General features: G+C 36.3%; 1 protein-coding gene and 1 long non-coding RNA gene across 2 annotated transcripts; one reads left to right on the plus strand and one right to left on the minus strand.

Annotated features, from left to right (window-relative positions):
• Positions 1-619: 619 nt before the first annotated feature.
• On the minus strand, positions 620-27,060 carry akirin1 (akirin 1). The gene is made up of 5 exons (XM_067448377.1): positions 26,682-27,060; positions 3,655-3,801; positions 1,414-1,548; positions 1,191-1,262; positions 620-1,051 (listed from the first exon to the last, which is right to left on the minus strand). The coding sequence occupies exons 1-5, from the start codon at positions 26,884-26,886 to the stop codon at positions 1,041-1,043; spliced, it is 570 nt and encodes a 189-aa protein (XP_067304478.1). The 5' UTR covers positions 26,887-27,060; the 3' UTR covers positions 620-1,040.
• Positions 22,233-25,054, plus strand: LOC137082847 (uncharacterized). Its single transcript, XR_010906415.1, has 3 exons — positions 22,233-23,500; positions 24,127-24,170; positions 24,337-25,054. It is a non-coding gene; the product is annotated as an uncharacterized lncRNA (long non-coding RNA).
• Positions 27,061-27,710: the final 650 nt, after the last annotated feature.

Raw genomic sequence — 27,710 nt, forward strand, 5'->3', positions numbered from 1 at the left:
AGCCTTTAATACACAGCTTTCTTTTTTAAAGAATAAAATAGTAATTTACATGTCGCATGCACTATATTCCAAGTCTTCTAGGGCCATTCAATAACTTTATATGGGGAACAGAATTATAAATGTTATTCACTGAATTTTTTACAACAAGTGAGCTATTCAAGGGATAGTTTACCCAAAAATGAACAACCACTGTCTGTGTCTCTCTGTGAGTGTGTACCATGGCAGTCAATGGCTTCCGCGATCTGCTTGGTTATAAACATTATTCCAAATAGCTTCCTTTGTTCCACAGACGAAAGAAATTCATACAGGTTTAGAACAACTTGAAGGTGAGTAAATGACTATTTATTTTTAGGTGAACTATCCCTTTAATGGCATACTCAAACAAGAATGAAATTTCAGTTAAATACAATGACTTGATTTAGAAAACGTACACCTTATCCCATGAATGACTTTCATGGAGATTTAACCTTTTTTTTCTCCAAGGTTTAACAACTTAAGTGCAGCATTGTTATTAAATCCATTAAAATGACAATGTCCACCTCTAAGTAACTGATATACAACAAACCTATACAAGCTCATCACAAATTTTTTGCAAGAAAGAACAGAATCGAAACAAATGTTGACTTATCACAGATCTTTTATTTTGTCAAAAAAGAAAAAAAAGTTGGGAGTTAAAAAACAGACTGAAGGATAGAGGGAGAGTCTGGTATATCTGCTGCAGGTCAGTCACATTACATTATACAGAGATGATCGCATCAGCCAAGCTTTTTTACAGCGGTAGTTTGACATCTTTTCCAACAAATTCTTAAACAGATTAAACTTCCTTAGAATGCATCTAGATATGCATGTTTGGTGTTGGGCCATCAGTAACAGTTCAGCAATAAAAATGAGTTAAATGTGGATAGACCATGGCACCCAAGCATTTTAAAGGAGGAAAAAATAAAAAGAATCAAGTGGAAGGAGGAAATTTCAAGTGAAACGAAGGGGGCTGGTTCTATAGCAACCTGCAGAGAGGTAGCTATTACCATCTATATTGTTCTTCAAGACACATCTGAAAATAAAGAGACAATAATCAGCATTTGGACAAAAATGGTACTTCAATGATTCAGTCATTGCACTTAAAAATAAATTTGCGCGTTTCAGTTAAGACAGAATGTTAATTAGCTGCTTATAGAAGTTAATATACTTACAGCTTGCAGGCCGGGCGCCATATCGTCGCATAATCTGATCCTGTGTGAATTTCACGAAGGACTCATATTGTTCTTAAGGGGAAAAGGAAGTAAAACAGCACATTAAGAACACAAATCAGCCATAAACAAACATAAGACAGTGATGAAACCAGAAAACACGATGATGTAGCACAAAAAACTCAAAGCCAACACACCACTGTGTGGAATCTGCTATTTGTTGTACCTGCAAGCTTTGTGTTCAGTATCTGTTCGTACTCTTCACGGATCTTCTCCTCGTGATCTTTGATAAGGCGCTCGCACAAATAGCCAACCTGCCTCAGTGTGAACAGTGGCTGATCCTTCTTCAATGATGAGGCACCTAAAAACACAAGAACTCTCTGAATATCCATTCTTGACCAGTTCACAATATCAATACCACAGTTCAGAGGTTTAGGGTTGGTAAGATTTCTCTTAATGCTTTTTTCTCTCAATGCTTTTTCTGTTACTCTCATCCTCACTAACAGAATTGGAATCAAAAGTCAATTCCAATTCTGAAATCGGATACTTCCTATGAAATCATTTGATCGATTCCTTTGTGTGCGTTTTAATGACTTCAAACCATTCAAGAGCAAGATGCACTGTTTTCTGCGCTGCACGCACATACACACACCCAAAACGTGTGCAAAGAAAGTCTCATACTGAACAGAGAAACTACGCACAAAAATGTGAACATATCCTTGAACAGACAGCAGTACATTTGATCAATGCAGCTCTTAAAGTGACATCAGCACCAATATTCATGCTGCCATCTTTATATTAACGGTCATCAAACAACAAAATACTTGTTTTAAAGTGCAGCGCTATTTTACATTTGATTAGTTTTTGTACTGGAACACCTGAAAATCTTAAAACACTTTCAATCGCATCGTTGTGCAGTTTTAATCAATGAGATTTACTTGTCTTTAAGGCTTTTTTATTTTATTTTATTTATTTTAGGGCTGTCAAAATTAACACGCTAACGCAAATTCATTTTAACGGCACTCATTTTATTAATGCGTGATTAACGCAGCACTCATTTTCTGTTTGATGCATGACCCGTAGTTGGAGAAACTGAGATCAGCCATAGACGTAAAGGATGCAGCAGCAAACATTAATATGGAAAAAAAGGTTAACAATAACATTACTCTGAAACAAGTGCAGTTATAGCCTACATAAGCTACCATATTTTCTGCTTAACTTTTATTAGACTCCAAGTGCGTTTTCACTAAGCACATTCTCTGCAGTCCGAGCACGATGCACTGCAAGCTCACTATCGCTCATATCCGAGGTAAATCATTAACCACTTACAGTACACCATCACCACTTACAGTACATGTGTTTTATTGAACTAAATACATTACAATCGGCTAAAACAGAACGCAGTTTACTTTTGTGAACAAGAGCGCTCCCAAGTCAGTGTTTCTCACACTGTTCACGTGAATCCCGACACAGTTGAGGGCGTGCGCGCACACACACACACACAACCGGTAGTTCAATAGGGAACGCGCATCTCTTAAAGGGGCCACACTATATTCCTTCTCGTGTAATATGGATCTTCTACAGGTATGGTGTGGTACTGGTGCGCTCTTAGGTGTCCTGTTCTGAACTAAACTGCCAGTGTAAAAACTCCCTTTATTTATATTCTAAAAATGAGAGAAATCATTGCCTATTCTAAATTTAAGCTTTGGCTTAAGATACATGAACTAGTTCTTTGAAAAACATCTATAACCTTTGATACATGTCTAGTCTTTATGCTCAGAGTATGGTTTCACTAATAATAAAAGTACATTTGCATAAGCATGCATATTTTTCCATACCCATGTTGATTAACATTAATTTAAGGTACATTTAGAACTGATGAGTTCTAAATATGCGATTAATGGCAATTAAATATTTTAATCGATTGACAGCCTTAATTTAATTATATGTATTATTTATATTTATGGTAACAGGTTATGGTGAACACTCACTCACTAACTACGAATTTTACCAATTTACTTTTAATAGTTAGTAAAGCTAGTTTTTAATAAGTTTGGGTATTGAGTATGATTAAGGGATTTGGAATAAGGTCATGCAGAAAAATGCATTAATCTGCTTTATAAGTACTAAGAATAGCCAGTAATATGCAGGCTAATAAGCAACTTGTTTCAAGAAAAATTATCATTCATATCAATGCTGAATATATGAGAGATAGAGAGAGATATGTATATAATTTGACTGATCGATTTTAATTTTTATGAAAATCACATTTAGAGATATACTGCTTATACACAATCCTAGAGATATACTGTCCAGCAAAAAGCAGCTTCGACGCCAATCAAAAATATTTAAGAACATTACAGACGTGTGCTGAAGCAGGGTTGGATCTGAACCAACATGATTGGGCAGCCCTGGCCTTTAAAAAGTTTGAGCGTCTCAATGGACATGAGGTTTTTAGTGGACTGACCTGTGGGAGAGCTGGGGGAGGTGAGTGCGGGACTGGAGCTCTGGATATCAGTGGAGCTGCAGGGCTCAGTCTGGTTGAAGGCCCCTTCTAACTGCCGTCGCCTCTGATAGCGGCTGTACTCCTGACGAATGTTCTGGAAGATCTGCTCTGTTAGGGTCAAAGGAAGACAAATCGAGATTAAGTGGTTAAAAAAATAAAAATAAGATTCCCCTAGGGGTGTGCATGAAGAGTCGAATATTATTCAATCTATAATTTTTCATAAAATAAAAATACTATTCAAATGTTGCTACATGTTACTTTGCTGGACGTCAATGCAGTGAAATCCATGCAAACAAACTCACAGCAGCAAAGTTTGTAATTATTGAGTAAATTACCTTACAAAATGGAGTTACTTTTGATCAAATAGATCAACATGTCGTGTGGAAACCTTGTTGGGTGAAACAGTTATCATAAATATCACAATGAAATCACATGAAATCCAAACCAGTCTAATGAGGAAAGACCGAGTGCATCACTGCATTGATAAATGCAGGCAAGCACAGCTGTTCCCTTGAGTGAGAAGATAACTTATGAGATAGCAAAATGATTAAGACTAGACACACGCTTGCTTTGTGTTTTCGGTTCTTAAACCAGTTTCCCTCAACGAAACTTAAAACGCTGTAAGAAATTTCGCTTAGCACACCATTATCTGACCTGCAACGTTTGTCGGCAGAGTGCATTTTCTTTGCACCCAGCCTGTTATCAGACTGAAGATTCAACTTTCACTCAAGCACGTGGATATTCTTTTCCTCCACATGAACATGTGAAACAAAATAAACAAGATAACCACATGATGATTCAAATATGTACATTCTGCAATATAACGGTTTTCTTCATCAGCATAATTTCCGATTCACTCTTCTTCACCCTAAATACTTTTTACACCCTAAAGTCGTTTAATGTGAAGATATAAATAAGTTTGTGGTGTACATTTGCAAATCCTAATATTTATTCTCTCGTTAAACTTGAAAACTAATGAGCCCAAATTCTAACAATATATATATTTTTTTAAAAGCCCATTCCTAATTTCCCCTAAAGGCCCAATAAACTTGATCAAACTGGTGTGATGTTTTTTTTTAAACCAAATTAGGCTAAAACAAAGTTAGTAGTTTGTTTCAGGAGTTTAAAACAATTTGCAAAAGTAAACCTTTCGGCAAAATGTAACTCCGTAAACACCTTCAAACTACAAATTAGTCCGTGGCAATTACGTAATTAGTAGATGCACCTAGTGCCTTATCTGATGTGAAAATCTGATGTGTTAATCATGAACATTTTATTGTATTAGTACCATTTATTTAGTTAAATGTTTTTATTTAGCAATAATAATAAATTATTATTATTATTATTATAAGTCATTAATATCTTAATTTTATAACACACTTGATTTGTTTAAAAAAACACAATTACATATTTTGCACAAATCATGCAGCCCTACAGTATAAGCCAGTGTTTCCCAACCGGGGGTGTTGTCTGCCGAGAGCAGGGGTGCCGTGTAAAATGTGACGGTACGCACTTGCACCGCGCTTCATCTTACATCTGATGACGCACCTATAATATGGAATGTAACTTGAAAATAATGCTTTGTGTGTTTCTGTCAATGGATACGTACCAGCTATACCCTAAAACAACAGCGATAATAAAAGAAAAACGTGGGCAAAACGATCTCTCTTTGTAAACTTTGTTCAAAGCATGCGAGTGCTGCTGTATGTTCGAATATGACCAGTCGTTTTTGCCGTCATCACCCGTGTGTAGAGCCAGAAGACGCGAATGAGAACTCACACGTGCACTGTGAGATTCGTCTCTGTGCACTCACTGGAAAGCGGGCACACGTCTCACAGCACACAAATATAAAGTTCTTTTTCAAGTGCTGCGCTTGAACGGACAAACTCACAAAAAGTATGTCAACATGTCCATCTTGATGAGTATCCAAGCAGACATAGTCTGTTTTTGCCTTAAGTGAACTTTATAGAGTCGAGAAAGACGATGCATTGTCATACATTAGGTCTTAAAGGGGCAGTAGCCTTTACTCTGTTTAATGTCAAACAAAAGATAGATGCAGTCCATTTACATCACTCACTGCTCTTGATTGAATAGCTTATGTATGTTTAATAAGGATTAACCATTAATTTAAACAGTTAAATATGCAGTTATTTTACATTTGATTACTTTATTTAATTTCTGTACCTAAAAACTAATGTTAGCAATCTGTACCGTTACCCCCCTAGTGTAACGCATGCGGGGGGCGCCACAAAATTTAGAAAAAAGGGGGCCATGACAGAAAAAAGTTTGGGAAACACTGGTAGAAGCTACTTGCTTTAAAGAAATCTAGTTTATGAAATGCTATATAAGGTGACGTGACGATTTAAATACACAATTGCCAAGATGGCGCAAACATGTCCACATTGCTTTTATCAGATGCTTTCTTATCTTTTCTCACCGCTGTCATTTTGTTATGCGTCTGTGTTATTGAGAGAAAAGCATGCACTCAGCATCATGGGAGGTGTTGGGATGTTCCCTAACAGTATACTCTGCTCAAGTATTTTAACTTTGCCATGAGTATATTAGGGCCAATTTTCAATAACCTTAAATGAAGTGAAGAGAAACCACAATCACTGGCTTTACTTTAGCAAGTGCACAATTCATAGAGGATATCCTGCTTTCAGCATAGGTCACATGATGAATAGAGTGAAGAAATAAGTTTCATTTCAGTTTTACCATCAACCACAATGGTATTTTGTTCATCTCAATGTGAGTGGTGAAAGATTGGAGAGAGAATAAAAAAAAAATATTTAACTGACAACGTCACTTACACACGTAGCATGGGGTGGGACGCAGGTTACTTTCGATTGGCTTTGTGGAGGGTCAGACTTATTTCTGGTAGCTGGGACTGCAATGCGGAGGGCAACAATGCAACAAGAATCCTCCTGTGCCCCTTTCTGGAAAATCTGGGTTGGTTTTAGTCCCCCGTCCTAATCTTTAACACCAGCAGATGACTCAAGAGTATTAGAAACCAGGATGACTTCCAGGAGTCAAACTCTTTAAAATGATCTTCTATAACAGTCTTAATTCATCACAAATAAGTATTTGGAGGTGTAGTGTCTCAGATTCCTGAATGTAGGTCATTTAAAGCTTCAAGGGTGGACAAAAACACCAGGGCACATCTGTGCTTGCATCACTTATCTTGGGTGGGGAGCTCAGAGTTTCCTCCCTTCTAAAAGGCATTAGCCTTCAACTACAATTTTAAAGTGATTTTCAACATTACATGCATTTTCTGTTAAGTCTACTTTGAAACAATGTATTGTGAAAAGCTATATACAAATAAGTGCGAATTGAAGGATGGAGGGGAAAAAAGGGGGGGGAAACTCAAGGTGTAGAGGTGTGAAATTTCACTCGTTTCACGTGTAATTTAGAAACTGGGTTAGCTCAGCTTTTAATACAATGCTTTTGCATTGCGGTGTCAAAATTGTATAGTGTGAAATGAGGCGTTAGAATGATGACTACATGCGTAGCAACTGCAAACCAATAGCGTGCCTTATAATTATGCTTTATACAACACACTGTTTCTGTGGCTGTCCAAACAGTTTCAGTGTTTGAAAGAAAATCTGTTAAATAGGCTAGTGACTGAAAACAGAACAACTGGAGTGAAAGTTACATTTCACTCTTACCTTTATAGTCCAAAACGTCTATTTATAAAAAAAAATAGGACCAGGAGAAAAATATTACATTAAAACACTTATTTTTAAAGGTCCCGTGGCATGAAATTGTTATTTTATGAGGTTTTTCAACAGTAATATGAGTTCCCCTAGCCTGAATGTTGTCCCCAAGTCGCTAGAAATTTTGATCGGTGTAAAACGAGTTCAGGCTGTCTTTCTCTGCCTTTGAGAAAATGAGAGCTCAGACGAGCTGATCTTGAATTCTCCTGTTATGACGTCATACCAGGAAAGGTTTCCTTCCCTTTCTCTGCTTTGCCCGCGCAGAGAATGAGTAGAGAATGGATTCAGTTTATCAGTCGAGATGTCAGGCTTTACCATATGGATACAACAGCACCGCCACAAACAGTGAGTAACAGTGTTCATTAATGCCTGATCTGGGATCAGTGAGTTCGGATGTGTAGCTAATCATTCAAGTTGACCACTCCCCCTCCGCGCGTAATCTCATTTCAAACGCAAAGATGTCAGCCAATCACAGCAGGGGGTGTTTTCACTGAAGTTCACAGCAGACACGCCCCTTGAAACAGAGCATTCTAAAAAGAGGGATAATATCAGTAAAGAAAAAATGCCTTTTATTTCTAAATTATGACATGATTTGATATAAAAATCATACTAACAATATAAGTACACCCCAGGAAACATTATAAAACAATAAAACAACCTATGCCATGGGACCTTTAACTTAACCTTCCTATGATTATAATTCCCTCAGTTATAAAGGCAGAAATGTCAACGCAACCATGGAAAACACTGAAATTCACAATGAACACAATTATCTTTTAACATTAAAGGGATAGTTCACCCAAAAATGAAAATGTGATGTTTATCTGCTTACCCCCAAGGCATCCAAGATGTAGGTGTGTTTAATTCTAATTAGACCCCATTGGCATGCGTTATACGAGCAACGGTTCGAGTGTAACATCTTCATTTGTGTTCTGCTGAAGAAACAAACACACCTACATCTTGGATGCCTCGGGGGTAAGCAGATAAATAAGTTTTCATTTTTGGGTGAACTATCCCTTTAAGGTGCAGTGCCTCCATTGGACTCCTTTGTACTGTTTAAATGCTTTGTCATTAAGGCACTGATGCAGAGTAATGTTACCTCACCATGTCGAGTCATAGAACTGCACAAAGGCGAGCACATTGAGTATAAACCTATAAGCACCTCCCTAAACGGACAAGGCACGCATTCAGCGGAGTCAGAGGAAAGGAAAGTTAGGGGTATTACCAATCTTGGTGGGGATGAAGGTCTTGCATAATTTGCAGACGAAACTACGGTCAGACTTAAATCCAAAAAATTGCCATACCGGGGAGCCATTCCCTGTTTTATCAACTTCCTCGCTCGCTGCAGCACTTATTTTCAACTTAATCAATGCACTACGGTTCGGTTACTGAAGAATCCAACACGAGACAACGATACGGCACAACCAAATATGATAATGTTAACTTACATGATTAGCTATTAGCTGTCAGTCCCTACGTTGCTTGGTTACCAGAGAGCGAGTCAGGTCCACAACACTCGGTCCTGCTCTGCTTTACACTACAGTAACGTTAATAACCGCATCCATCAACATGAGTTCTGCTCGAGTCCTATTTTCCACCGGCTGTGAGGTGAAGACCACATGTCCTAAGATACTGCGCTCACACTTGGCATCATCAAACTATGCCTTTGTTTTGAATAGGCGCCCTCCAGTGGACGGAAAGTTGCATAGTGCACCTTTAATCAAAAATAACCTGCCAACTAGACATGTGCCGATTTTCGATAATGCGATTTATCACGATAATGAATATGCACGATATTGTTATCGTGGGCACTTTAAAATATCGTAAATAATAATTTATTAACAATTTATAATTTTTTTATAATGCACTCAAGAATACTTTGCCCATCAACCATATAAATGCTCAACACCGCTGTATTCTGCTTCAAAGGGACACGCGCTCAGATATTAACAAGCCCAACGTGCGTTTGCACATGACTGAACCATAGACGGACTGAACCGGTGAAGGAGACGCGCTGGTGAAGTGCCGCTCAGTGAAAGCAGAGGGCGCTGATGAACTGCAGAATGAAGCCGGTTACCCTGGAAACCAGCAAACAAACAAAAAAACTTGTGTAGTTTTTAAAACAGCCATTCGTTTTTGTAATCTCAATGTTGTTCATCACAGCACCAAATACTTAAAGACTTAATAGGCTATTTATTTTCAAATTTAAACATTTTTTATGTTTTAATCTGGACTACAACCCTAATAATTAGAACTGTTCTAATTATTTGTTATTTTTCAGTATAACTTTGAGATACGACTTCATTAGTTAACATGTTACCATTCAATATTACCAAACTGACAATGAAAAATACTTATAAAGAATGAATCATTATGTTAATTTCTTAGTTACTTTTTAATAACATTAAAATCAAAATCAAAATAACTTTTAAAGGACCTAAGATAAAACTAACAATGATCAGTATTTCTTAACTAACATTACCAAGAGATGGACGTCCTGCTGTTGCTGTTTCTATTTCAGCCTCCGAATTAGATTCTGGATCATATCTATTAGCTGAGATGGGTTTCTCCACGCTTGAGGACGTCACCGCTTTGCGCATATATCATTCTTTAGCTCCGCCCACGATACGCCTCCGGGCGCTCGTTTTTTTCCGGAAAGACTCGGTACAGCCCATATTTCGGAGATATGAAGGATGCAATACTACTCTATAGGTACTCAAGATTGACATGAGATGGACTGAAACTGAGTGTTTCACCCCCCCCCCCCCTTTAATGCATTAACTAATGAGACCTTATTGTAATTTGTAAGCCTACCTGTTGTTCTTTATAGCCTAATTCTTTTGCACTTTAATCTGTTTGAAAATTTTACTTTTACAGCTCTGAAAAAGTCAAGAGACCACTTAACATTGATTTCTCAATGAGGGGTCTCTTAATTTTTTTCCAGAGCTGTATATATTTTTGGTGCATTATTGTATTTAAACATTCAGTTATTTTTTTTCTTACAAAAATAGTTCTTAAAGCCGTTATGCTATGGCAACACTTTTTTTTTTGCAACTTATTTAACTTTCGTGATAATATCGTATATCGTGATAAAACGTCATCAATTAATCGCAACATGAAAAATTGATATCGGCACATGCCTACTGCCAACTAATCAATTATCAAAAATTCTCGATAAATTGCTCAGGAAATTATTGCAATAAGCGATAATAGTCGTTCTGAGACCATTTTCATCTAAAATAATGATAATGGCATAATAATGCAGGTACACCTTTTCAACGATTAATAAACTTAATTATAAAGACCATTTAATTAACACTGAAAACATTTGAAATATTCACAATACATGAACAAAACAACCAAAAACAATAAAGGCAATGAACTTCAGTCTGTTAAAAAAATATACACTTGAACAAATACCAAAAACAAAACTGATGAAAACTGCAACGGATGATTGTGTTTTAGGTGCACGGTTACCAAACCCACAGTTCGGTTCATGTCACGGTTTTCGGTTCTGTACGGTTCTTGTTGTCGTTTCTTCTTTTAATCATTAACACTCCAGAAATTTCCTTCAGCATATGATATATAACTTAATTATCCATAATTTAGGATACAGTATTTTTTATTTATTTATATTTTTTAGGAATTATTTTTCTGGCCACAAAATGACAAATTTGCCTCTTTGCATTGGAATTCTCTATTTTAACCTTAATTACTACACTAATTGTAATATAAAAAATATAAATATTAGAAGAAAAATATTTTAAGTGGTCATTAATGGATCATAATTATTGCAAAACTAGTATTTAGTACCAAAAGATCTCAAAATAATCAATAAATATTACTAAATTAAAATATAGTTTATTTAATATCATTTAATTGAAAAATAGTTAAGGTGTACAATCACATTTTACAGCACTGTAGCAGTCAAATCGCGATATTGCAGGCCCTTTCATTATGTCACATGAGATCAAACTACTACTCGACAACAAAGATATTTGTTGACAATTTTTATTATTGACGACTAATCGTTTCAGCCCTACTCTGAACATGTCCAAACAATCTCAACATGGCCTCTCTAACTTTGTCTCCAAAACATCTCATTTGCTGTCCCTCTGATGTACTCGTTCCTGATCCTATCCATCCTCGTCACTCCCAAAGAAAACCTCAACATCTTCAGCTCTGCTACCTCTAGCTCTTCCTCCTGTCTTTTCCTCAGTACAACATCGCTGGTCTCACTACTGTCCTGTACACCTTTACTTTCATTCTTGCTGGTACACTTTTATCACATAACAAACTGATACTTTTCTCCACCCATTCCAACCTGCCTGCACACGCTTCTTCACCTCTTTTCCAGTCTCCATTGCTCTGGACTGTTGACCCAAAGTACTTAAAATCCTGCACCTTCTTTACCTCTTCTCCCGGTAACCTCACTGTTCCACTTGGTTCTCTCTCATTCACACACATGTATTCTGTCTTACTGCGACTAATCTTCATTCCTCTTCCCTTTCAGAGCAAACCTCCACCTCTCTAGACTTTCCTCCACCTGCTCCCTGCTCTCACAAAAGATCACAATGTCATCCGCAAACATCATAGTCCATGGAGATTCCTGTCTGACCTCATCTGTCAGCCTGTCCATCCCCACCACAAACCAGAAGGGGCTCAGAGCCACTCCTTTAGTCTATGGCGGACAGCCACAAATTAGTCAATGTGTGGGAAACACTGATGCACAAGCTGAAATTGACCATCTCTGAGGACAGATGATTGATACAGCAAGAGAGAAGACATTGACGACATGCTTTTCCTTTATATGTCAAAAAAGGAGAATGTGTATTGCCATCTCTACAGGAACTTATGCACTTTTTTTAGCAAAATTGTGCAATTAATTGATAAATATAATATATATATATTATATATATATATATATATATATATATATATATATATATATATATATATATATATATATATATATATATATATATATATATATATATATATATATATATATATATATATATATATATAAACCAACAACAAAAACACAATATACTATTTTCTATGCATTTTTCTATGCATGCAACTCAGCCTACAGTCTTTGCCCATCGATTAAATATCTACAAGTTGGCTAATCAAATCCGGGGACACACTGCAAGCGTGCCGTGAGCGTCTTGGCTGTGTGGCGTATCCGTTTTTATTTCGGCTCCCATGTTAACAGGTTAGAGCTTGCACACTGCCACGGAAAACACGTGCATGCTTCAAATAGAAGAGACGCCTAGCTTTCATGTGACACGCGAGCGTGTTGACAGCACTTCCAGGCAAAATATAATATAGGAAAAGATGTTTTTATGTCATTATGACACAAATACATATTAATAAATGACACTTTCATGTTTGAAAGTCTGTAGGTTAACATAAATGCAGATATAGGTCTAATTGTAATAATAAAAAAACAACATAATTATCGATTTTGAAATATTTAACCTGTCAACACAGAACGAAATATTCTGTAGCCTATTTTGCAGTCAATACCATAGATATGTATGGCCAATATAGGCTACTGCCGACGTTGCCTTTGCTGTAGAGCGCCGGAGGTTGACGTCACGCAGCCTAAGCGCCGCCATTTTGGCAGGCAGTCAGTTTTCCGTGTTAAGAGCGCTAGTTGCTCCGTGCACGCCGCACGCCAACACACAAGCCTTGCACTTCTGAAAGTCTGAGGAGCCACTCGTGTTGCTACCATAGATATACATAATAAATAATATACTTATATACTAATTACATAATATACTTTATTATGTATATCTATGGTTGCTACTACTCTCCACCGCCGCCATCTTCGTTTTGGGTCTGAAGAATCGACGCGCATATTTTGCGTCAAAATATGCGTGCCGATTCGTTGTCCCAGCCCTAATTCCAGTGAAGCAAGCAGTGTGGCGACAACCTAACACAGAAGAGAAACTTCTAAACTGCAGAAGAGACTTCCTGTGTTTACAATGCAGCTCTAATCTGATTGGTCTTTGTTTGTATAAACACACAGCTTTTTAAAGGCTATTAAAGAGGTGTCATGAGGATGTGCAACCAAACAACGGGTTTACACTAGAAATTAGTATATGAGAACCAAAGACTCACTTGAGTTGTTGTGGTCCTGTAGGTTTATCACAATAGAGCAGGGGTGTCCTGTAGAGTTTAGCTCCAACCCCAATTAAAAACACCCGAAACAGCTACTCAAGGTCCAACTAGGCATACTAGTAACTAGGGCTGGGCGATATTAGGGCTGGGCGATAAATCGATTTTATGAATTAATTCGAGTTTTTAGTTTACGACGATTTTTGTGAATGAAAATCGGTTTTCTCTTTCAAATCCGCCGACGCTCCCCTCTGAGCTCCCGTAATGGCTCAGCCCTCGCCGCGCGCGTTTGCCACAGAGGTACACAAACAACAAGGATCGCGTCTAACAACATACCGTGTCATTCGTAATTGGTTCAGTTTTTCACAGAACAATTAACAATACCCCGCTGCAAAGTGTGTTTGAAGTCTGAACGGAACCGCGCTAGGCGCTACTCATTTAAAACTGCGCTGACACGAACGCAGCGCGAGCTCACACACGGGCCAATCTCGTGACAGACACGATACACAGCGCTGGTGATCCAGTGAGAGACCGTTTAAATCAACACACCATCGCTACTGTGATCTAGTGGAAGCGGTCGGCGCACAATTCTGTTATAAACCACAGATATCAGATCAAACAGAGCTGAGCGAAGGTCAGGGGTTTCAGTCACAAAACACCAACATTTACCACGATTGTACTGTAGTAAAACCACATGGATTTAATGTTGTTGTTGTCATTATTTATCTCAGGATTCGTACAACCTTTTGAGATTGAAATTCCAGCACTTTCCAATGGTTTTCAAGAGCTTCACACTTATTTCCAGCACTTCAAAGCTCTAGATATCCGATTGTAATGTTATTTTTAATGTGATGGTTTGTAAAACTAAAAGTTTAAAGGGGTCTTGTGAAAGAAATAGTCGAATGTTTTTTTTAGTTTATTTTTTTTAAATGTGTAATCCATTTTGTAGCATTTTTATTTTAAAAAAGATATGAAATGCCCACCACTATAACCAGCAGAAGAGCACTTATTGATTTATTAGCGATTTCCACTCCCTAATGTATGGAAAGTACGAAGTCACAGTCTCAGGAAAAACTAAACTTTTCTTCAAATTGTGACTAAATTACAGTAAAGTAAAGAGCTCCTTTAATAATCACTGAAGCTGTCGATCAGTTCAGTGTGAGACTATTGAAGAACAATGCTAATCTATATTTAATAAGAGCATTAGGCTACATTTAAATTTTCCCTATACTTTTTTGCACATTACTGTTGTTAATAAAAGTTAATTTTATCTGCATATCAATTCATAAACCTTTGATATGTATACTGTATATTGCAAAAGATATGGTGCCCATTTATACTGTGGAATAGTCGGGGGTTATTCACATGCTGAAAGTTTTGCACCCCAGGTGGCACTTCTACCAAGCTGCAAATATTTAATTTTACCTAAACAAAATAAAGTTAAAACTTGTTTTGAACAATTTCTTTGTCATCTGCAGACTGATTTTAAGTAGGAGGGGAAAAAAATCGTTTTAAATCGTTAATCGAATTTTTGGTGAAAAAATCTGGGATTTTTTTTTTGGGCCATATCGCCCAGCCCTAGGCGATATGACGAAATATATAGTCTATTTTCCAAACAAAATGATTCTTGTCGATTTCCTTAGTGGCTTCTTTTTAGCTGAAGCCAACATGAGTCCACACTTCAGCTCTGTATACTGCAAGAGCGGAATAATTCTATCGTCTTGAGAGCTGGGTTTGCTAATCTAAACACTAGTGATGCGCGCACTTTCACCTTGCGCTTCTCCGGCTCCGCGTCAGTTATACGTTCTGAGATAACACTGCCATCTAGCGGTTGGGTGTTATACAGTCTGTGGTTTAAACCGAACACAAAGCCACGAATCTTGGATGTAAATAAATAAATATATAAATATTGATACAGCGTTTTTGAGAATCGATACAATATCGCCAAACATAATATTGCGATATTCACGTGTATCGATATTTTCTTACACCCCTATAATGCAACATACTTCAATATAATTAGTCGTGTTAGTATGAAATACAACTTAACAATTCTAAGGCCGTAAAGAGAAAGTGCTTTTTGCATACATGTAGTTTCAGTTGTTTCTGTATTTTTTTTCCTATCCATAAATTTTGAATTAGAAAACTTTTGTTGAATCTTAAAATGGCACATTTCACGCACTAATTTGTGAACGCATGCTTAGTAAATGAGACCAAGCAGCCCTCTAGGATTCCCCTACAAAAACGGTACTACATGTTGACAACAGCGTTGCTAATCTAGATTGAAATGTTTCCGTCCAAAACAGACAAAAAAATTAAATAAACCAGACTTAATGGCACAGCTTTCCCAAAAATGGGAATGGTTTTCCCATTACTCTCCGGTATGTTGATCCAAACCTGTATGGCTTTCTTCAATGAAAGACAAAAGGTGATATTGTGAAAAAGGTCTGATTTGTAGCCCAATTAATGCATTGTAGTGTTGTCACGATACCAAAATTATGACTTCGATACGATATCAGACTAAAATATCGATATATCGATACTAAATCGATACCACAGTAAAAAAAAAAATAAATAAATAAAATAAGATGCTTAATATGACAACAGAACTTGTTATTATTCATTGTTATTTTTTACTAAAAATTCATGTGGCCAGCATGTTCCTTAGGGTTGGGCATCGGTTTGATTTGAACAATTATTGATCAATTACTATTAAAATTATCTCACAAATGTTTGCTATCTCAATGTATTTTTTACAATGGAGTAATTGTGTTGCAATAGCTTACACACAGCACAAGAAAGCTTGGTTTCTAATGGTAAATTGAATTTAAAAAGACGAGTAAACAGTAATAAAATAAGAACAAATAAACAGATTACAAACAATAGCACAAATAAATGCAATAGAATAGAAGATACAAATTAAATAGACTGTTTTATTTTTTCAGGTAACTCTAACATTCAGATAAGAAACTGAATAAAAAAATGCACAGTAATTACATTTAAAACAACATTGGATAATGTTCTTTGTAAAAAAATTCAATAGCGTACAGATGAAACTATTAAAGTTACACAAGTTGATCAGTCAAGAGCAGTTGATCGTTTGTCTTTTTGTAGTTTGAATAGCAAATGACTGCGGTCCCTTTAAGACTAACAGACGCACGGATCCTAAACACTAATCCTGTTACTCGTTCTTCCTGAACTGTTTGCGACTGCGTTTACGTTAATACTCTTCCAGATGTGCACTGATAATTCTTTGAGTGTATTTGACCAATAATAAGCTGGAAAAGGAAGCAAATGTTTGCACTTGTATCATGTCAGAGGCGGCTTTATTACGGTAGGCTGTGTGTGTGTGCGCTTCAGATGTGGAGCACGAAATCTGCGGGGATTAGTAGAATTAATTTATGTGCAATCCCGCGCGAAATTCAGACCGATCACACACTAACACACTGTCATGAGGAAAAAGTCCAGCAGAACGCGCGTTTGCCGTGCTCAGAGGTTAACTGGGCTGAGTGAGAATATGCTGGTGTGTGTCAACTCGCTGACGGTCAGAGAGGAGAGCGCAGCTGATATCGATACTGTAAAAACTGAGAATCGTATCGTTTCAGATATTCCAGTATCGATATATATCGAAATATCGATATTTTTGACAACACTAATGCATTGGTAAAAGCAGTTATTTTCTTGTGTTCTAGAGACTTGGCCTGTAACAACTAATCAAACATGCTTATTGCATCTGCGCACTATGCACAGAAAACATATTTCAGTCACATTACTTTACAGCAGTGAACAATGCATTTCTATGGACAAGGCATCTGTAATACAGTCTAGGACTGCAGCGGAAAAGTGCATGACCCAAGTTGATCTAAACAGGAGAATGTTTTATATTACACGCTTCAAACAAAAGCATATTTTAACACTGCTTGTCGTGTCACGTGCGTGCCGCTGTTTTAGGTGTTTGAGACGCGGTTTCCTCAAGTTCCTCATAACTTATTGTATCCTTATTTGAAGTCTTATTGGGTTACGTCATACTTTCTAATGGTTTAGTTAAACTATCTGTTAATGGTAGAAATTAATCTTGCAAAGTCAGGCAGACCGAGCACAATAGAATAGAAGTGCAATGATTTTCTTATTTCTTCTTTTCCTTGTACCTTTGGACATATTTTTCTGTGGAATTGATCATACATGTGAGGATGCATGAATGTTACACGCACAAGTAATTGTTCTAAAAGGAGACCTGAACAACATTCAAAATATTTTTTTTTTTTAAAGTGCAATGATTCTGACTAAAATACACTTTTCGTAAATATTTCTCGCTAGCAAAATAATTGTTAAAGCCCTACTGCAGAAGAAAGTCTAAATGGTTTTGAATAGAAATACATTTAAATTGTGTGAGCTAACCCATTAAGTACAGATCATGCAATAATCTGTTTAAGATGCAGCTACATAAAGATGCACACACTAAGTCAATGGGCAATGCCAGTTGCCAGCCCCCTTGAATGACAGGTAAATCCCTCTGTCTTTATCAAATGCTGCCAAATGCTGAAACTAGGTCCAACAGGTTACTTAGCAACTGTAACCTTATATGGTCAAACCAAGCAATCAATCACAGCGGCTTCCTGAGAGAGGATGGGGAGCGCTTCAAGGCTCAAAAGCACAGAACAGGGACAATACAACTAGAATGGAGGTGTGGGATGAACTGGACTGGGGGAGGGGGCTTTAAGTGGGTGTAGAGTTGAGGCATCTTATTCACTACACTGTCAGGGCTTTGAGGAGGGGATTTAAAGTCCCAAACTGGCAGGAAGTGCCCTCAAGCTAGGGGCTCAAGACCAGGGTGTGTGTTCCTGCAGGGAGCTTGATTGGTTTTGTTTAGGATTTGGTGTGTTACAGACGTTATTCTGAAGCAAAAAGCTTTCATTTTTGAATGTGAATGACTTATAACAGCACAAACAGGGTCAAGCAACCTCATATGGATTGAAATATCAGACACCAACTCATAATAATAATAATAAAAAGAAAAACATGTAAATGTGCCATTTTATGTGCAAATCTTGAGACAAACCTAAATGAGGATAATGAAGGTTATTCTATGAAAATACAAGGGACAGTTGGTTAAAGACAAGACTACTAAACCCTGAAGTGGGCTTTAAGGGCAGTCACATTCCATCCTTGTCATTTTAACAATGGTGCTTATCGCCAAGCTTGGGAGAAAAGAAAAAGAAAAGAAAAAACACCACCACCAAAACCAATGATTTTCCCAATGTTTGTCTAGCTAGTGTCATGCAAAGTCCTAACCACCCAGTACACCAAAGTAATTCCATGGGCTGAAATATGGCTCTATATGGTGCCTACAAAATTTACTTTGACCCTTGTCCCAAATCACTTGATATAAACAAAGCTAAACAGACAATCATTTAATTGGCTCGCATTTATTTAAACGTAAATTATTATTCTACTTTACTTGAATACCCCAGCTAAATTACTTGTTAGCTGGCAAATACAGAGTGTTTAAATGACACTATATAGTATACAAAATGCATGCATCTAATTTCAAACCAAAGGCATTTTTGTAGATATTTGGATATGGTGTCTATGCCTGGACATCTTTAAGCGTACAATAATATTCCATTTCTAACATTAAGGTTAATGAATGCTGTGAAAGTATTGTTCCTTGTTAGATGGTTAATTTTAACATTTAATATATTTTTAAATTGTAAAGTTGTAGCTGTTAACTTTAGTTAATGAACTATGACCTAACATGTATGATCAAGGTATGATTTGGTATGAAGGTATAAATATTTAATATTAACTTTTAGTATTAGTACATTTGCATGGTTCAGTATAGGAATGGGCATTTTATTAATATATTGTATTCGAATATTTGGGCTCATAAAAATCAAATATTCGAATGAGGTATTTTGAAAAAGTGAGACATTTTTTTTAAATCAATGACTCGTCATTGCCAAAAAGCCAAAAGAACAAAAGCATAAGCTCAAGCAGCCCGAGCTGAAAGAAACACAAAAGCAGAGCACGTCATTTATCGTGCAGAACGAACGCGCACACATACACACGTCGGTATATGGTTGTTATCACATTTTCATGTCGAAATAAACTATAATATTATTGGATGATATTATTCTCGGGTGAGAAATTCTCGGGTAATTTCATGTAAAATGCGATATATCGTGCAGCCCTACTCGGGGCACATATGTGCTTACCTGCACTCGTGATTAGGGATGGCTATCGTTAAGGTTTTAACGGTATTACTACTATTATCGATACTGCTTATATATATATATATATATATATATATATATATATATATATATATATATATATATATATATATATATATATATATATATATATATATATATATATATATATATATGGGCCGGGACTTTAACGCGTTAATTAAGATTAATTAATTACGTGACTTTAACGCGTTAATTAATTACGGAAAAAAAAAAAATTTAACCACACTTATTTTTGCACCGCGGAACATTTTTCAATGAACGAGTTTCGACGGACCGATTATACTGGAACACCAACTAGCGCTCGCTCCGGAGTCACGACAACAACAAACCATGAGTGACCGCTTTGCTTGGCCCCGTGGATGGGAAATTTTGTTTTAAAAAAACAAAAGAATGGAAGCGTCGACAAGAGCATGGTTGTGTGCAAGCTATACAACAAGGAATTTGCGTATCACCGCAGCACATCGAGCCTCAAATATCACAAATATGCTTTTGCTAAACTTAATGGCAAACATTGCGCTGGTCTGCTGGACTGAAATAAATAAACAAACAATATTTTGTTGATTAAGCTTATGTATTCAGTCATTATTCAATGGTATACTAAAAATACATGTGAAAAATTACTTCTCATTGTTCTCAGGTCAAATATTTATATGCAATTAAAATGCGATTAATTTCGATTAATTAATTACAAAGCCTCTAATTAGATTAATTTTTTTTAATCGAGTCCCGGCCCTAATATATATATATATAAAAAAATCTCAAAAAGTATATATTTATATATTTATTCTAGTAATCAAATGTAAAATAACACTGCATAGTTTAATAAAAAAGCTCAGTTTAAGACTGAACATTGGTCTGGGGAGTCTGCACTGTATTTTCTACAGCACAAAATGCGTGATAAACGAGCATTATTCAAATGACTATGCAATTGGATAGTCCTTCAAACAATCAGATTCAAAGGGGGGTGATCAACGGGCAGTGACCCATCGCTTCTTTATCTGTCAGTGTTAAACCCACCAATTGCACACCAGGTGGATAAGCCAGCCTGTGATTGGTTCCTGCAAAAGTGTAACAGAAGCAGTAGAAATTAATGTACAGGTTTCTAGAGTGAGTTGCAGGGCGAAAGTCAGGCTGGGTTTAGCCAGTCTAGGGCTGCCCCCTAATAGACTAAACTTTAGTCAACAATAATTTAGTTAACCCAATTTTAATTAGTCATGGAAATCCTCCATAGGAAATGTTCAAGTCATGCAGTCCAATGGATAGACCATTAACATGGCTTTTTCATTTTAGGTGTCAGAAATGTTAGAGCTCACTTTGCGGTCGATATGCCCCCTCAATGCCTACTTTTGCCAAGCCTGCACTGAAGCAAGCCCCGCAACAGACTTCCCAAAAGTTAAAGCGGTTTTACAAAATTCAAAAAAAGTTACTAAAGTCCAGACTCGTAGGAAGACTGCAAATGTTTATGGTTTATCTCAAGCAGGAAATATTTCCCTTTCATCAACATCAAACAGGGATTATTTGTAACACGCAAATAGTAGCTTAACTTTAGGCATTTTACACAGCTGCTCAGCCTTACATTAATTTTAACCTAGATAAATGTGAGCATATCGAAGTGATCACGCGGCGTGTAGAAGCTAAACTAGTACAGTACTTACTGCATGACATGTTTTACTGAACATGCATTTCTCTCTAAATAAGAAACTGCATCATAGAAAGGGATTCAGAAAACACTAGTTTATTCAGTGTTCAGACAGTCTTTGTTTTTTTCAGACGCATTCATAATCATTACTTATGCAGGTGCACTACAGCAAGCTTTGTCCATGTGATTGAACGCTTAAAGGGTTAGTTCAACAAAAAATGAAAATGATCCCATAATTTACTCACACTCAAGCCACTCTAGGTGTACGAGACTTTCTTCTTTCAAAAACACACAATCTGAGTTATATTTTTAAATATCCTGCCTCATAAGCTTTATTATGGGAGCGAATATGGTACCTTGTTCTTTGAAGCCTAAAAAAAGAGAAAAAAGCACATCCATCCACCATAAACGTAATCCATACAGCTCCAAGGGGTTGATAAAAGCCTTCGGAATAAAAGCGATCAATCCATATTTTCTCTTTATAAATTGTCACTAGCTTCCGGTAACAATTTTTGGTCAATGTCTGTGCGGTTTCTAACCTGCTTGTCATGGGAAAAGGTCAAATAATATTTTCATGTTTCTGCATTCTCTGGTATTTATCAAACACCATAAAATACAAGACGAGAACAATTTTTTTTTTTTTTTTAAACAGTCACTTAAAATAATCTGTGAGTGCCGCCAAATCGTAGTTCTATGGAAGACCAGTGTGAAGGAAGAGAGAATAGAACCATAAAGTTCGTCTGAACATATTTATAGTACTGAATTTTCATCTTGGTTATCCTTTAATCACCAAATAGTTCCTCCAACCCACATGGAAAGAACCTATATGAGGATATATGCGCATATATGAAACATATATGCAGTTTATATGTACATATATGCTGCATATATGCACATATATGTCAATATGTATGCTGCATATATGCACATATATGTCAATATGTATGCTGCATATATGCACATATATAATATGTATGCTGCATATATGTACATATATGATAATATGTATGCTGCATATATGCACATATATATTCCACATATAGGTAAAATTGAGGTGCATATATGTGCATATCAGGCCATATAGGTCTCCTGTATTGCTTCTTTATATCCACATATAAGCCATATATACAAGATATGTCTCAGCTCATGGCAGGATCCGGTCATAGCTCAATGTAATTTTACAGGTTATGGTCTGTATTATTTGTTTTGTTTTTTGTTTTTACAGAATTTTCCTGTTTTTTCATTGTACAAGAAATGCCTGGTGTTTTACAGATATTCGCTGTAATTTAAATTTCGACTATTAAATTTACAGGAATTGCTTGTATTCTGGTAGCCTATTACATCTGTTTTTTTTAAAGATGGATTTTTACAGAATAATATGTAATTTTAGCCTACATAAAAGTGTGATTAATATTTTACAGATTTTTTTCTGTAAAATTAGAAAAAAGTAAACGAATGTTTAACTACAGAAATCAGCAGTCATTCAACATGTTTTACTTACCATTTAAGATAATGTGTTGGTTAGTGAGTTGTTTTAGGCTAAATAATAGTATTTGTACATTAGGCCTATACATATTAGTCTAACTATAAATTGGATTGTAGCTACTAATCTTTTAACCTTTAACCTTGCAAACAAAAAAAAGAAGCTAATTTTGATAATTTTTTGCACTGACTAATTCTCCCCTAAATTTCCTAACCACATCTATTCATGTACATTTGATGGGTTTCCAAATCCAGTTGCAAATGCAGCTGTGTGTGTGTGTGTGTGCGTGTGCTTGCATGCGCGCGCGCGTGACGCAGTTTCAAATTTGCTGCCGGTTAATTTTCCGTTAGTCACGCCCACAACAGTTTGCGGAGAGGTAACGTTACAGTGATGTTAGCGGGTGATTTTATTTTATTTTAGGCTAAGCTACACTCGTGAAGTGAGTCGTGAGATTAACTGGATTTGAGCAGCCGTGAGCAGGATCTCGGAACTATGTGAGGAAAAATAACGCGCCATTTCAGCGAGAATGTCTCGGCAACTACAGCGACTTTTGACAAGCAGCGGCCATATATCAACCGATCACTGGGCTGAGGTAAGAGTCTCATATTTATATCGTGTGGCTGCACATTGATGTTGTTGGTTGTTTTAAAGCTGTTGTTAACATTTCTAATCGTTGTTCAGTCACATAACTGGCGTTGAGAGTAAAACACTGAAAATTATAGCAGTTCAGGCCTCTTTCAATTTTCCATCTGTTTAACCAAGAAAGATTAACTTAGCTATTCATAAAGTTTGAAAGGTTGTATGTGGTAGTTATGTTACCGTCATTATATACTTTTGAAACAATGAACTAACGTTATCGATTAACTATAGGCCTATATATATATATATATATATATATATATATATATATATATATATATATATATATATATATATATATATATATATCTGGAAAAATGAAAATATATTATATTATCATCGATCCAGATGATTGGACAGTTACGTTACACCCCTAGAGAGTTATATGATGCAGCTAACGTTAAGTCAAAGTAATATAATTTTACTTTAATTATAAATACTGTAAATTTAGCTCAGCTTCCAGATCACATTAGGTTGAGGTTTTTGGTCTCAGTAAAACATGCTGTCATGTTTTAATTAATGTAATAGTCCTATTTTTTTATTTGTATTATTTTTTTATGCTTTTTTGTGTGATTTCAGGTCCTGTGGAAAGACTGGAGGTCTACAGCAGGTGAGCATTGCAGGTGTGGAATAAGGGCACTGTTCTTCTCATTCAACAAATTCTTTGTTTGCATCTTATCATGCAGCTGTTTTGAATAGTATTTTGTTATAATTGCAACTAGAATAATTCAGAAACATGGCTTTTCCTATCACTGCTATCCTGACACAGCTCTCTACCCTTCATTCCAGCGGATGATCAGCCGTAGCTGCTCGCATCTCAGCCTGCTTGATGGAAATTTCCGACCTTCACCTGGATGACCTTTACCTTCAACTCAACCTCGCCAAGACGGAAGTGCTCGTGGTTTCAGCCAGCCCTACCTTTGTGTTATAACTGATCAGTTAATCTTCACAGACCACATTGCTAGAACTGCCCGATCTTTAGATTTTCCTTGTACAGCATTGGGATGATCAGGCCATTCCTATCGAAACATGCTACACAACTCATCCAAGCTCATGTTCCAGCCACTGGCATCAGTGTTTGCTGATGCACTGTGAAGACTTGCGCTGTGAAGGCAAATGGCGCATTGTGGTGCCATCCCAAAGAGGCACAAAATCACTTTCACAGACCTTTATCTGGACTGTTCCATGCTGGTGGAATAACCTGACTAACTCCAGCCATTTTCAGGAGACCACTAAAGATGCATTCTTTTGTGAACACATGACCCATAAAACTAGCTCTTTTCTGTTTAACAAAACTGCTAGACTAACTAAAAATTGTCACTGCACTTATTGCTGCTTCCATACTCTTCATTTGTAAGTTGCTTTGGATAAAATTTAATTGTACATGTATAAAATAATAACTGCAATGTGACAGTATAAAAGAAAGATAATTGTCTTTTAATGTAGATATTTTTGCATATTCTAAATTATATACTAAGCTTGTATTTCCTACAACTGAAGTAACTTGACATATGTGTTATGTAAAATGACTAATAATGTAAATGTGTAGTTTCTGTACAATATTTTGTAAATTTAACAGAAATTGGCTGTAAAGGTTGCTATTTATGTACAAGTAGGCCTACTTAATTTAGAGGTTGAAGTTGTGAGTGGTTCTGTTCAAATAAATATTAATACTGTAAATATGCAAACATGTTTTTGAATTGATGTGCTTACTGCTTTTTTATAAATAATATCTTAGTTATTGTACATAGAAAACATATATTTTAAAAGTAAATTACTGTAGATGGACAGCAGGTTTGTAAAATAAATTTGATTGAAAATTTAATGTTTTATGTGTAATTTAACATAATTGATCCGTTTTTCCACAGTTTAATAAATTATAATTAACATTAATATACTGTAATTCATTTTTTTACAGTGTAGGTGAACATATAGGTGCATATATGCACACATATAAGTGCATATATGTACATATATGTGCATATATGTACATATATGTACATATAATATAGGAAAACGGCCAATTTTATATATGTCACATATATTAAAAACCTATATCAAATCCTATATTAAAACATATATGTTTATATAGGTTCTTTCCATGTGGGAAAATAGTCTACTATAGGAACAATTGTTAATGCAATTATTACGAATCAATCCAAACCAATTTTTTTATATTCACAATCTAGAGAGGCAAACTCAGCGCCTATAATTAAGAAATAAACGATGATGACGAAGCACTAGAGTTTGTTCTTAACTTTATAAGAATATAAAATTATTGCCTATATAAAATCATTCCGTTTGGCGTCTTTTTAAACGTGACGAAAGCTATGACTTTTACATGCGCTAAACAGCAGGATTTGGGCGGGTTCGCCAAGGGTCCATACATTTCGGATGAAAGCAGTGGAAGTAACGTTATACAGACTACATAAAACACACACGGCTTCAACCAAATTAATAATGTTAATTATCAAATTACTTCAAGACCATTTCTGCCTGTTTTATATCTGTATATATATTTGCACACACAAAACTAAAATATTTGTTTTCGTTAATTGTTAAAAAAGAAAAAAAAGAAAATTGGTAAATCAAAAAGAAATACTGCCAAACTACGTTCCCCTTGCGCACATACCAACCTTTCCTCTTTGTTTGGACATACTGGTTCAAGCCTGCTGATAAACTAACCGGCTGTGTACACGGAGATAAACGTTCACCATCCAGGCGTTTGTAGAAAGACATTGTCATGTGTATTGTTTTCGATAGTAATGGTCGATGACTATGCGTGAGTTAGTTCACACTAAGCCACGGGAGTTAAATGAAGCTCTGTGTCAGCTAGTATGTATTAACGTTAGCGGCCGCTTTCAGCCTAGCTAGCCGAGCTCAAAACAGCTATTCATCCAAACTGCATAATTAACTACATACCAACTACCTACCACAACCATATCATCCATTAAGAAACAGCATAACACATTAAAATCTTTACTCAAAGCAGTTCGAGGGGTATTCAATTAACTGTTGAAATTCAAATGCCCACTAACGTTAGCTGGTTAGCTGAAATTAAACAGCCCCCCCATTCCCCTCCTCCATGTCAAACAAACCGACGTTAAATGGCGAGAGTCAAGCCTTTATCTCACCTGGAGTTAGCCTGTGTTCTCCACCCATAGACTGGGGCGACATCGAGTGAGCCGGGCTCTCTGTTGACGGGCGAAGACCGCATCTCTGCGGGGAAGGAGTAGTCGGAGTCCCCGGTATAGGATTGCACCTCCTTCGCTTGGGGGACTGCGGGCTGAGAAGGGCCTCAAACTCCATAGATCGCTTCAACGTCGCGCCACAAGCCATGATCGCTGATTTAATGGGACAATAAACAATACCGACAGTAAAATAACACCCCTTTTATAATAAAATGCGTCGATATCCCTTTCTATTTCAACTTTTTCGGGGATTTTATTGAGCTTCGCACGATTTCGGCGGCCCCCCCTCTGCTCACACACCGGTTTAAATACCAAGTGCCAGATTTGTAGCAAAAAGGCTAAACCGACACAGCCGAGGACTGTACCATTTACGGAGGAGATGGGGTGGGGAGAATGTTATAAACAAGTTTGTTTTTTCTCAAATAACATTAAATCATACTTTATTGTGTTTACTAGGCAACGCAAACATTAACGTGGTTCAAATTCTATTGCAAAAATATAATCTATATGTAAGTTATTGTTTTTATTTTAAGTACATATACAACATCGGTAATCGTTCCAACCTGTGATTGTTGGTTTATTTGTATGCCCTCTTTTAACATAGTTACTTTCCAGTGATGTGTTGCTCCAAAACACAACGATTATTAATATTGAAAGTGATAGTTATACTTACTCAGGTTTATGCTTGCCATTGTTACCTTTTCCTGTTTAAACAGACCTCTTGCACCGACTTTTATGTTAAGGCTATTTGCATAGAAAAGAATACCTTTTATAAATGATTACCCCTAGGCAAACATAGAATGTAAATACATTTTGTGTAATATTTTTATATTGTATAATATTTGCTATTTTTCGTCAATATTCATTTTTCTTATTTAAACATCTTAACACATTCACTGGACTCTTTCAGTTTACCTAAACTCCTCTTTGATTAGTATAGTTCACTATGGAAAAGTGTGACACTTTCAATTT

Source organism: Pseudorasbora parva, chromosome 7 (genome assembly GCF_024679245.1).
Source record: "Pseudorasbora parva isolate DD20220531a chromosome 7, ASM2467924v1, whole genome shotgun sequence".
Lineage (NCBI taxonomy): Eukaryota > Metazoa > Chordata > Actinopteri > Cypriniformes > Gobionidae > Pseudorasbora > Pseudorasbora parva.